Consider the following 12,479-nt stretch of genomic DNA (forward strand, 5'->3'; position numbering starts at 1 on the left):
TCCTAACCAGTTTCAGTAGTCCACCCCTGCTATCTTTTATCAAATGAACAAATACATTCCAGCAACAGGTTACACCCAGCCTGGCCATAGCTGAAGGCAGTCATATCTGCTGCACATGGAACAATGGGGACAGGACGCTCCTCTGAAGGAACGGAGACGTGTGAATAATGCCCCGAGTACACGGAGCTATCCGTGTGTCCGATACATTAGGTTGTGAAATGGAACTCTAGGGCTGCCTATTAGAGGGATGAGCCACAGACAGTATCAATTTGCTCAAAATTACTGAAATTTCGACAGTGAAAAGAAAATTATTCCAATGTGACTGAAAAGTCTCCTGACTGCTATCAAAAAGTGAGTTGAATGGTAAAAACTAGCTTTTCTTGTAATAAATTCTTAATAGGGTACTCTTAACATGACAAGGTCAACTACATAATAGTTACGAAAAAGATAATTACGTTTTCACAAGTTGGCAACTTGTACCGAGTTGCGCAAATATGTGGTGGGGAAGTGAGCACATAGTAATGTGAGGAATATGCGAGCTCCTGACCTCTACTGGGAGGAACTATTAATTACACTTTAGTATGCAACTGCCATCTGCTGACAGAAAGCCAAACAAATTACAAGTTCATGGGTAGTGACTGCAGCACGGTGCCATCTGGCGGGCAAAACGTGAGCTTGTAAATTGTTTCTTATGTAAATATCATATGAGCAAATAGCTGTATTAGTGCTTGAATATGTTGAAAGAGTATGTATACTGGTTATGAAATTAACTAAATGGAAAAATGTATTTGACAAGCTTGGCTTTAAGTAAAGTTAGTGCATTATAAGGGGAACCCCGTCATTCAATGGACATTAGGTGCTGGTGCGCATATTTTAGTGTGAAGATACACTTACAGTATGGACACAATAATGAGAACAGTGATGTGAAAGTGTTGCTAGACAGTGAATTTTAGTGAGCAAATGCTGATGTGCCTAGGTGAACATGATTATTAATGCTACTAGTAAGCATCCACCTTTCAGAAAAACTGATAATATTGGGTTCATCCTTAACTAATGGTGCAGATTCCACACCATTATGCAACATGAATAATGCATGGCTTCTATGTAAAATTGTATTGTAATTTCAATATTCATCAGTATTTCCTGCAATATCATTCTGCATATTAGAAGTTTTATGTTTGGTGTTATCACAAGTGACTTACAAAATTTATTTGGGTGTGAAAACTGCTGAGGTTCCTCCCATTCTTCAGTCATCTTAAAGTGACTATTCAAGATTTAATTCATCACCAGTAGTTCGTTAAATCATTATCATTTATAAATTACAGTGTGAGAGCTGAGTGTTAGTAACAATACTATTCAGTCCTGAAGTCTGGTTTTTAATAGCAAATAAAAGGGCAGGTCCATCGCATACAGCACAGAACATACTATTTCATTAATAGGTCCACCTCAGTAACTGTGTTATTTTAATAAACATGTTCCTAAAAACATAGCAGTAATAAGGAATTTTTAGTGGATTGTGTTAACACCATTGTAAAGTCCCTCACTTCTTTTTTCCAAGTGATTGGTAAGGCTACAGTGAGATGAAGCAGAAAATAGTAATTACCTTTCATGTTTCATTTCCAATTGCTTTATTTGCATCGCCTGTACAGTCTCCATGAGTTTCTTCAGGATCTCCTGAAACATACAATAAAACCCAGTGATGAAAGCTCAAAAACAAATGAGTGCATTGATAATATTCTTTGATGCAATTATGAATGTTAATATGCTTGAAAATGATTGATAATTGTACATTTTGAGACTCTGCTATTGACTCCAACTCACAGAAAGAGTCGCATGTGAATCCAACTGTCGTATTTCCAGTCAAACTTTACTGTCCTGCCAAGTTTAATGTGTGAAGCTAACAGTGCAGAGAAAGTGGGGCATCTTTCAATTGAATACTTTGGTTCTGTGCACTTGCAGCATTAAACCTTGACACACACAAGCTGTTGCAGGAGGTATTTAAATACAAATCACTATTTAATTGATTAGTCATATATTAACTGTCTCATTTTTAGGACCACTCTGTCATTCATCTGTCTGTCCGCCCTTGAGTCCGACTGTTAAGACCCTTTTTCTCAGGAATGGATACAGGTATCAAGCTGAAATTTATATCACATACTAAGACTTATGGTCCCTCAGGATGTAAAAAATTGATACTGATTTTTATACTTAAACTATATATTCCACATTTAAATAATTTTGCATATATTTGATCACCAAAACACCATTTTTTTATAATATAATTTTATTTTTCATACCCATCCATTTAGCAATGTCAATCTCGAACCACAAAAATTAGTAATCACAATCATTAACTTACAGTCAAAACCACTTTACAGTGAAACTAATATTTTGCTTTAGTTTTCAAGTAACGAAAATTTCATTTTTAATTTTTCTAGCTTCTTATCAATAATTTAACTGACAATTGTACAAAGACAGGAAGCCGATAGTTTTTATATTGTCAAATTTTGCAATGTTTGTTATTGATTATTAGGTGCATAAATCTTTATGTAAATAATTATTTCCAGAAAATAGTTCGTAAATTATACCTAAAAAGTAATTTCAGTTAAGACAACTTATATACCAGTGTTCAGATCTGGGTATTCAGTGGCCAAAAGTCACAGGGAGGCACAGGGTGTGCAGCAACATCAGCCATCAGCTGACACACACACACCTACATTTCCATACAGCCCTGGGACAAGTAAGTTCCTGACGCCACACATCCAAAACTAACCCACAGCAGACTACCAGTCACCTCCTATCTGTGCTCCAAATGCTCGCACTTACTACCGTGCAGCTGTCTACATGCTGGAAACACTGTCTCTGTGATACCACAAATCCACCTCAGACCCTGTTTGTGTAACTGCCAGTACGTTATCACCCATATGTTTCACACCAACTATCGTCCTCCTTTGCAAGTGATGCTGCAGTGCCCACACAGGCCTGTCTGTAATGGGCAGCACAGATACTGTGTCTCTTGGTATGACAACTGCAATAGCAACACTGAGCTGTCATACGCGGCATCTCCCAAAATGGGACTGTCGTCCCTGCGAATTTTGGCTACTCAGTCTCCCAGATAGGGGACGACGGAGACAATGGGTGATTGCTAGTTACCTGCTGATCCTGGAGGTGTGCCCTCAGCATCTCCCACTCTTCTTTTCGGTGCCGCTCCACCATCTCTGACCACTGCGATGTCTGCTCGGCTACGACCTTTCGAACTTGCGGATCTGATGCGAGTTCATTTTTACTGCAAACACGAAATACAAATATTATGTGATGTAGTCTTTTTTCCTTGCAATATATGTCACATAAAATGTAAGTTCGCAGAAGTCATTTTGGATAGATCTCTAGAAAACGATCACACACTCTATTACATCTACATCTACTTAGCTTTAACAGTAATGGTAAATGAATGGTACCTATAAGGGCACGATATGCATAAAATTTCAATTACGCAGCTGACAACCTGTGTAAATATCATACCACATACATAGAATGTGCCCAATTTCTCATGTAAAATGACATACTGAGCTGCAACAAGTCACTTTCAGTAAGTGGCAAGTTACTCAATGTCTACCTAACCGACAAACGATGCTTGTGACATTTGAAAGTATTTTCATTAGTTAAGAGATGAGTTTATAAATGACTTCTGTTCATAAGTTTATTTTTATTTCTGTATGTTTGCAAAGAACAAATCGGCTGGCTGTGTGGTGCCCTCTATGTGAACTACATAATACATAACCATCATAGTCAATGAAATTTTCTGGGCTGTTGACAGCCTTGTTAATACACAAAATTGTCAATTGTTGCCACCACTATTGCAAGTGGCCTTCCTCACGGCTTTGTGCTGAGGCTTTGTGCTGAGATTACTGCTGAATGAGAGAGACTTTTAATATCTTATATAGAAACAGAGGAAGCTGATTATGGGTACTTGAGGATAAGAGGAGGCGTGTTAGGCATCATTCCTTGCCACTGGTGGATAAAGACACACTTGATAGGTATTGCCACTGATAGAAACAGGCAAATTAGAAATGGGCAGCAGCTGTGACATGGCACTGTTTACCTGTTGCCAGGTGCGGGCTGTGGCGTGATTACGCTCAGTGTACATACGACCACCACAGTCTCCCACACACCTGTGCGAGATGCTCTGAGCATGCTGTCCTCCCATAGTGTTGTCACTGCTGGCAGCCAGAACAGTAGAAGCCTACACCTGTCCTTTCCGTTCAAGATCGTGGGTCGCTTGGCTGTTTCTATTGCCTTTCTAATCTTCCTCCTCAATGTAAATGGCTGTTTCACCAGTATGCGGGCTTCAGAGAATATTATCCATTTATCACATTCATCCCACTGTTCCGTCACAGCTGCCCTGGAGGGTTGACCCAGATGCTCTGCAATTGAGTTGCCAATTGGCTGCCCCGGCTGACACCAGTCCAAATTTGCATAGACTGCTGTGGTGTTCAGCTTGTCGATGGCAGCTTTCATTGAGCCTGCAACATCTTTTATTTTCTTATTGCTCCAAAAGATTGCCTCGATGGTAGCTCAGCGAAGGTCAGGGCACAAATTGCAGAGCATGAAAGATATATCCATCTGGGAAAACACGCCAGGTCAGTAGTGGCAGTTTCCGCCTGTTTCCACCAATGACAAGAAATAATGTAAAAACCAATTAAAGAATGTATTTATCCACCAATGACAAACGATTATATAAAAAACCAATAAAGAATGCCTAACACCCTTCCCCCTATCCTCCGAAGGCCATTTGCAACAATTTTATGCATTAATGATGGGGTCAACAGCCTAGAAGAATTTTATTAACAAAGACAGTGGCCCCGGAAGCCTACGCTTACATAAAATTCATAATAAGGCAATTACGGTCTCTAATAAAATTTAAAATTTGCACAGGAATAAGACAAAATAAAAGTAAAATTACTTAAGCTATTCTGACTTACTGCCACATTTAACAGTTAACATTAGAAGACACAAAAAATACCAGATATATTTCTTATGTGCCAATTATTTTGTTAATCTTTAAAAGCAAATGTAAAATCAGTTTCATCACATTTTTCATAAAATTTACAAACAGCTAGGAGGCACATGATGTATGCTGTGACTGTTGGAATTGATTCAAATACTTTTTTCTCTTACACTTCTTTTTCCCCTTTATCATCGTGTTTAGGTACTTGACTCATATTATTTACTGAATAGCTGATACATGGTGCCAAATATCATGAAGATAGATCATTGGTGTGTTCTGCCAATCCGAAATCGATGTAGAAAATATCGGTCTCTGTATAACTTCATATTGATTTTTAATTACAAGTACAATAATAGTAAGATCCTGAATTACTGTTATCATCAACATACATCCATCTAAACCAATATAATATGCAAATTTTAGAGACCATAATTGCCTTACTATGAAGGTTATGTATTATGTAGTTCACATAGAGGGCATCACGCACCCAACCGATGTGTTCTCTGCAAAGCCTACCTTCATTACACAGTAGTCTTTAATGGAATGTGACAAGAGCCTGAACAACAGGTGTAGATATACTAGAGCATGTACAACAACTCTGAAATACTGGTATGTAATTTAATGTACAAATGATATAGGCCATGTCACGAGTTCTAATTTCTGTGTGCTATGCTCTGACTACATATTCCTGGAAATTTTTAACACCGATAATGGCTAGTTACTAGCCAAAATCTGGAGACCTCCTCTAATAAGGCTAGAATGGAAACAATGACTGGTTGCTGTTCTTTACCATTCTGGAAGTTATATCATAGTTGTGAAGTGCATGCGACTTTCCTAATGGAAGGTAATTTGAAAAGTAAGAATTTGTCGACAAAGTTTTGCTGAACACTTGTCCGATATCTTTTTCTTCCTGTGAGCGCATGATATATTTATGAATTTAAGCTAGAAGAGTGAGAGACTCACTTCTTGCCCTTGATGAGCTTCTCAATCGCGGCACACTGCTGCTTCTGCACGGCAAGACGTTCCTTGAGCTGGCGCTTCCGCAGTGCCTCCAGCTCCTTCTGCTGCTTGCGTGCTGTCTTCTGGAAGCCCTTCTCCGCCCGCAGGGAGTCAACCGTGATCGGCTCAAACTTCAAGTCTTCTGCTGGCACCAACGTTAAGAGTGATTACTTGTTTTTAGTATTGATTACAGTACTACAGTTGGCTGCTGAGAATGAGTGTGTGTTCAGAGACCTCTTATACAGCTCATTTTTTTATCTTTTACTTTTAACTAACTGGTATTCTTTGATGTTGATCTGTGTCTCATAACAACATCCAGGGTGAACATTAATGAGACCAACAAACTGCAGAGATGGATTCTTGGCTGGAAATGGAGGAAAAAAGGTCCTTTGAATGCGGGTCCGGAAATGCATCGATGCCACAGTACATGGCGCTGAGGAACGAAAGTTCCACTGACCACATGCCGTGTGTTCCTTTCGCATTGCAGGCAGTGTGGTTGACACAGTGTACTATAAGCAGCAGAATGGTCTGTTATTTATGTCAGGCACAAGCCGAGACGGTGCTTGTGTACAATCGGGCAGATGGAAATGGTCAAGAGTTAGAATGGCTCTACCAAAACAAGTATCCTTCAGAGATACCCACCATCACACAACATTCCAGGCCCTTTTTGGCCATTTGTGTGATTAAGGGTCCTTTCAGACAGACGAACATGCAGGGAGGCGCCGGACTGTGCAGACACTAGATCTGGAGGGCTGGGTTCTACAGGATATTGAGACGAACCCTAGTACAGTCTCCAGGCAAGTGGCCTACCAACATGGTGACAGCTAAAGTACTATTATGTATATCCTGCTACTATCCTTATCACCTGCTAAAAGTACAAGGATTATCAGCTGTGGATTTCCCTCTACAAGAACAATTTTATTGATGGTTTTTGCAGCAGACCATCACATTTATGTGCTTTCTGTCATCAGTCCTCTTAACCGACTAAGCAACATTTACCAGAATTGGCATCATCAGTCTGCATAACCATTATCTGTGGGGTACAGACAATCCTCAGGGAATGGTTGTGGCATCTCGTCAGCATCAAGGTGTGGGTGGGAATTCTTGGCGACCACTTACCTGGGACAGTTATTTTATTCCACAACACCTCAATGGAGGAACTTACCTGCATTTCTTGCAGACTACTCTGCCTGGGCTGCTTCAAAATGTGCCTTTGGCAATATGACAGGTTTCTGCATGATGCAGCACCACCCCACTCCACAACATCTTCCCCGGATATTTGACAGGACACAGAGGCCTTGTAGCAGGGCCTGCTAGATTACTAGACTTAAACCCCATCAATTTTTACCTCTGGGGCATCTGAAAAACACTGTGTATGCTGTTCTGGTTCCTGATGAGCAGACCCTTCAACAGTGTGTTCACTTCACCTGTGACGCTATTCAGAGAGAGGCGAGAATGTGTGAAAGAATGCAGCAAACCATCATGCAACATGTGACTGCACGCATTGCATCCCAAGGAGCCCACTTCGACCATCTGTTGTGATGTGGATTCAATGCAGCTCTGTACTGTGTTCTGGGATGATTTGTTGTCATTCCACACACACTCACCATTCCAGACACATGTTCATAGGACCCTTTTTCCTCCAATGCCAATCAATAATCAACCCCTGCACTTTGTTGGTTTTATTAATGTTCATCCTGTATGTGTGCCAAATTCCAATCAGCCCTATTTACTTTTGCTGTCGATGTGTACAATATGTCGTCAATTTCTTTGTCTCTGGATATCTGTAGAACTACCCTGTTGACCAACAGTGGATTACAGAGAGTGAACTGAGTATCATACACACAGAAAATAAAACGAGCAAGCTGACCTCAGATGCACATAGGTAAATAAGACATTACTGATAGATGTACATGTGTCAAGATATACACAGTGGTATGAAGAGAGAGAGAGAGAGAGAGAGAGAGAGAGAGAGAGAGAGAGAGAGTGTGTGTGTGTGTGTGTGTGTGTGAGAGAGAGAGAGAGAGAGAGAGAGAGAGAGAGAGTTGTCAAGAGGTCACTACAGAAAGTGCCAGACAGGTGTACATATCTCATTATCAGAATAGCTATTCATAGCCACTTGGAGTTATAATTTTTGTATGTCAGACCGGCTTATACATGGTGAATCAAAAAGGACCTTACAAATTTGGAATGATACAGAGATTTATTGAGATAATCCACAGAATTGGTAGATCTACCATTTTGTAATAAACTACCTGAAGTTTGTTTCACGAAGTGCATCAGCACCCCATTCTGTCATCAGAAGCGTCGGCATAGTGCATAGTTAAAATGGCTACTTTCACTGATGTGGAGCATGCTCGCTGTGTGTTTTCATCAGCCAAAGTCTGCAAAACCTGTTCAACATAAATTTCACACTGAATATGCTAAAGAACCTCCAAGCAGGCTTACAATTTACTCTTGTAACAACAACTTCGTTGAGATGGGTTGTTCACTGCAACATGATAAATCACCAGGTTTCCCACATATTGATGTTTATGTGGAACAGGTTATGGAGAGCTTTGCCCGCAGTCCACAACAATCATTGCATATTGTGAGACTGGCATTCCATAGAAGACTTTTTGGTGAGTACTAAGCAGATGTTTACACTTGAAATTATGGATTTACAGTGGCACAGCACATTGTTGATGCAAATAAGATTGCTTGTGGGGAATTCTGTTCGGAAATGATGCATCGGACAGAGGACGACGACACATTCCTGAACACAATAATCTTCACTGATGAATGAACAATTCATGTCAGGGGCGTGGTGAACACCCACAACTGCAGAATATGGAGCAGCAAAAATCCTGTCATTGGTATTGTGTATCTGGATATGCTTGACAACTTTTTAATTCCACAGATTGATGAAGATGATAGGTCAGTGGATTGGCTGTGAAGGGCCAATCACATGGTCACTCTGCTCTCCAGATTAGACACCATTGGATTTCTTTATCTGGTGTCTCATTAAAGACTGTCTGTATGTTTCTCCCCTACCAAACAATTTAGTCAACATGAAAAATCAAATCTACACTGCCACTATGTTGGTTATGCCCAATTTGCTGCAAGTGTGGAAAGAAATTGATTACCAATTGGATCTGTGCTGCATCACAAAAGGTAGTCACATCAAACCAAAATAACGCTTGAAATTTTTATGTGAAACTTGAGGTTTTTTGCTACAAAATGACACATCTACCAATTCTGTAATTTATCTCTAAAAATCACTATCATTCCAAACTTCTAAAGTCCTTTTTTACTCATCACGTACATCTTGATACAAGTGTATTCGGCAGTATGTTACAGCTGATTAAATTAAGTGAAGTGTACATTATTACGTATACAATACAGTTATAACATTATCTTTCATATCCTGCAATGGTTTCTGTATGTCTGTATCACATTCCTACTCTACGAGGCTGTAGAAGCAGAACTTCTTTCAGTTCTTTCTCAACACAAAAAAGTTTTCCTCCTGAAAACTCTTCTAATTCTACAAAGAGCTCATAATCATATGGTATTACATTCCTGTATAATTACAAACATGCTAAATGACTAGATACTATAAGATGTGTAAAAATCAAATTTTTTCCCTCATAGTTTTCTTAAAAATGGATGATAAGTATTTCATAGCAGCTGGAAAGCCCACATGGAAGGTACTGGGTGAATCACACCCGACTGTCTGTCAGATATAAAACTCAATAACTTGAGAACAACATGAGGTATCATTCTACTCTCGATTTTAAATAAAATTTCAATACTGTATCTACTTCATTCACTGCAATGTATATCTAAAATCAACCACACGCAAAGTTTATACGAAGCGATTTTACCTCTGTGAACTCTTCAAAAATTTTTGTAATATTTTACTTAATTTGACGCAGAGCAATACGACTAATGGATAGTGAAAAGAAATTCAATTCTTTGTCAAGTGATGATATCAGACTGTAAGATGTACAAAAATCAAATTTTTTCACCTAATAGTTTTCACAAAATAAGATTAGAGTATTTCATATCAGCTGGAAAGCCATCTCTTAGCACAGACAGCAGCATTTGTTGAGCAGGACAGCTCTAAAAAAGGCAGCCTAAGCACAGAATGCAAAGAGCATGTTTGTAGTAGTGAAAGGATTAAGAACTGAAAAGGAGTTAGCGGTAAAGCAAAAGGAGGGATAGATGGGAGGGGTAGGTTGCAGATAATAAAAATATGAAGAACGTAACTGTATAAATAAGTAAATTACAAAATAATAATAATTTTTTTAAAGAGGAGATGGAAATTGTATGTCACCATAGATGAAACTGAGGAGGGGTTCGGGATGCGAGGATGTGACAAGGCGAGATGCCACCTCCTGAGTTCAGGAAGGCTAGTATCGGGTGGGAAGACCCAAATGTTGCATGTGCAGCAGCAGTTGGGTTCCTCAGCTCATGGTGTAGAGCTGTGCCACTGCCGGGTATCCTCAAGAGAGAATTGTGCTCCTATGACTGTTTGTGCAATTGACCCGTTTAGTGGCAGACGTGCCAATATAAAATGTCATAATGTGGACGCGAGACGATCTGTACACAAGTCACACAATTTTGCGAGTCATGCTGCCACGAACACTGTATCACCTGGAGTGCCCCAGGGAAGTGTGGTAGGTCCGCTGTTGTTTTCTATCTACATAAATGATCTTTTGGATAGGGTGGATAGCAATGTGTGGCTGTTTGCTGATGATGCTGTGGTGTACGAGAAGGTGTCGTCGTTGAGTGACTGTAGGAGGATACAAGGTGACTTGGACAGGATTTGTGATTGGTGTAACGAATGGCAGCTAACTCTAAATGTAGATAAATGTAAATTAATGCACATGAATAGGAAAAAGAATCCCGTAATGTTTGAATACTCCATTAGTAGCGTAGCGCTTGACACAGTCACGTCGATTAAATATTTGGGTGTAACATTGTAGAGCGATATGAAGTGGGACAAGCATGTAATGGCCGTTTTGGGGAAGGTGGATAGTCGTCTTCGGTTCATTGGTAGAATTTTGGGAAGATGTGGTTCATCTGTAAAGGAGACCGCTCATAAAACACTAATACGACCTATTCCTGAGTACTGCTTGAGCATTTGGGATCCCTATCAGGTCGGATTGAGGGAGGACATAGAAGCAATTCAGAGGCGGGCTGCTAGATTTGTTACTCGTAGGTTTGATCATCACGCGAGTGTTACGGAAATGCTTCAGGAACTCAGGTGGGAGTCTCTGGAGGAAAGGAGGCGTACTTTTCATGAATCGCTACTTAGGAAATTTAGAGAACCAGCATTGGAGGCTGACTGCAGTACAATTTTACTGTCGCCAACTTATATTTCGCGGTAAGACCACAAAGATAAGATAAGAGAGATTAGGGCTTGTACAGAGGCATATAGGCAGTCATTTTTCCCTCGTTCTGTTTGGGAGTGGAACAGGGAGAGAAGATGCTAGTTGTGGTATGAGGTACCCTCCGCCATGCACCGTATGGTGGATTGCGGAGTATGTATGTAGATGTAGGCCAAAAAGGTGGTACTGCATAGGTGCAGAGGCAAGTTTTGCAGTAAGCAATTAAGCGTGATCGTAGCGAGTTGTTTAGTGAATTGCAATTACATTTGTTGTGAGTCACCATCGCTGATTGTGGTGGTAAGTGTTAAATTCTGCATAAACAAGTCAGAGACATAATTTGCAGAATATACTCTTTCTTTGGGCGGACAGCACATGCATGCGCGTACCGCAATTGTCATTTGGAATTGTCAACAATGCTGTCCCCGTCCGTGCCTCAACATGTGCGAACCACCATCACTTGTCAATTGGACTATAGTAGTGGGTACAGAATACTTGCCACAATGCACCATAGACTGGGTTGCGGAGTACATGTTTACATGTAGATGTACATTCCGAACTTTATAGAATGAGGGTTCAGTGGAGAACTTCAGTGAAGTCTGGAAGGTAGGAGCGAGGTGCTGCCAGGAGTAAACCTGTGGGGGTGGGCAGTGGATTGCACTCAATTAGGTCAGTCACTAAGGGAACTGTCCGAGAATGGCAAAGTTCTGGGTTCCAGTACCAGTCCAGCATGCAGTTCTGACCTGCCGGGAACTCTCGAAATGGCAAACACTCTGTTGCAGAGTGAAAGGTATGTCCTGGGAATGGCCCCTAGTCTACAGTTAGACCACTTCCCCACAGTATCCTTTCTTTCACAAGTGCTTATCCCCAGTCACAGCTGTCTGTGGCGGTGCCGAGGTGTTCGACAGCAGAACAGGTAAGTTTTCTGAGGACGGTCAGGCTGTACGGAAGCAAATGTCTAACGTGGATGTAGTGGCAAATGCCAAACACATATGTCCAGTGTCAGTTCTTACAACAGCAGTGGCTATGTTTCAGTTTTTTTCTCATTTCAGAATGTAATAAATCAAACAGCTATTTATACTATAGCTCAAACATACAGACAA

The 12,479-nt window shown here is 40.4% G+C and overlaps 1 protein-coding gene across 4 annotated transcripts in view; it reads right to left on the reverse strand.

Moving 5' to 3' along the window:
- The window catches only part of LOC126106314 (1-phosphatidylinositol 4,5-bisphosphate phosphodiesterase), a 409,255-nt gene that overhangs the window by 16,119 nt on the left and 380,657 nt on the right, over positions 1-12,479 (reverse strand). For all 4 annotated transcript variants that reach the window (XM_049912540.1, XM_049912541.1, XM_049912542.1 and 1 more), the window contains 3 exons: positions 5,972-6,149; positions 3,154-3,286; positions 1,604-1,674 (listed from right to left, as the gene is read on the reverse strand). In XM_049912540.1, coding sequence (XP_049768497.1) covers positions 1,604-1,674; positions 3,154-3,286; positions 5,972-6,149 — 382 coding nt within the window. The remainder of the gene's footprint in view (positions 1-1,603; positions 1,675-3,153; positions 3,287-5,971; positions 6,150-12,479) is intronic.

The sequence above is a fragment of the Schistocerca cancellata genome, chromosome 10 (assembly GCF_023864275.1).
Source record: "Schistocerca cancellata isolate TAMUIC-IGC-003103 chromosome 10, iqSchCanc2.1, whole genome shotgun sequence".
Taxonomy (NCBI): domain Eukaryota; kingdom Metazoa; phylum Arthropoda; class Insecta; order Orthoptera; family Acrididae; genus Schistocerca; species Schistocerca cancellata.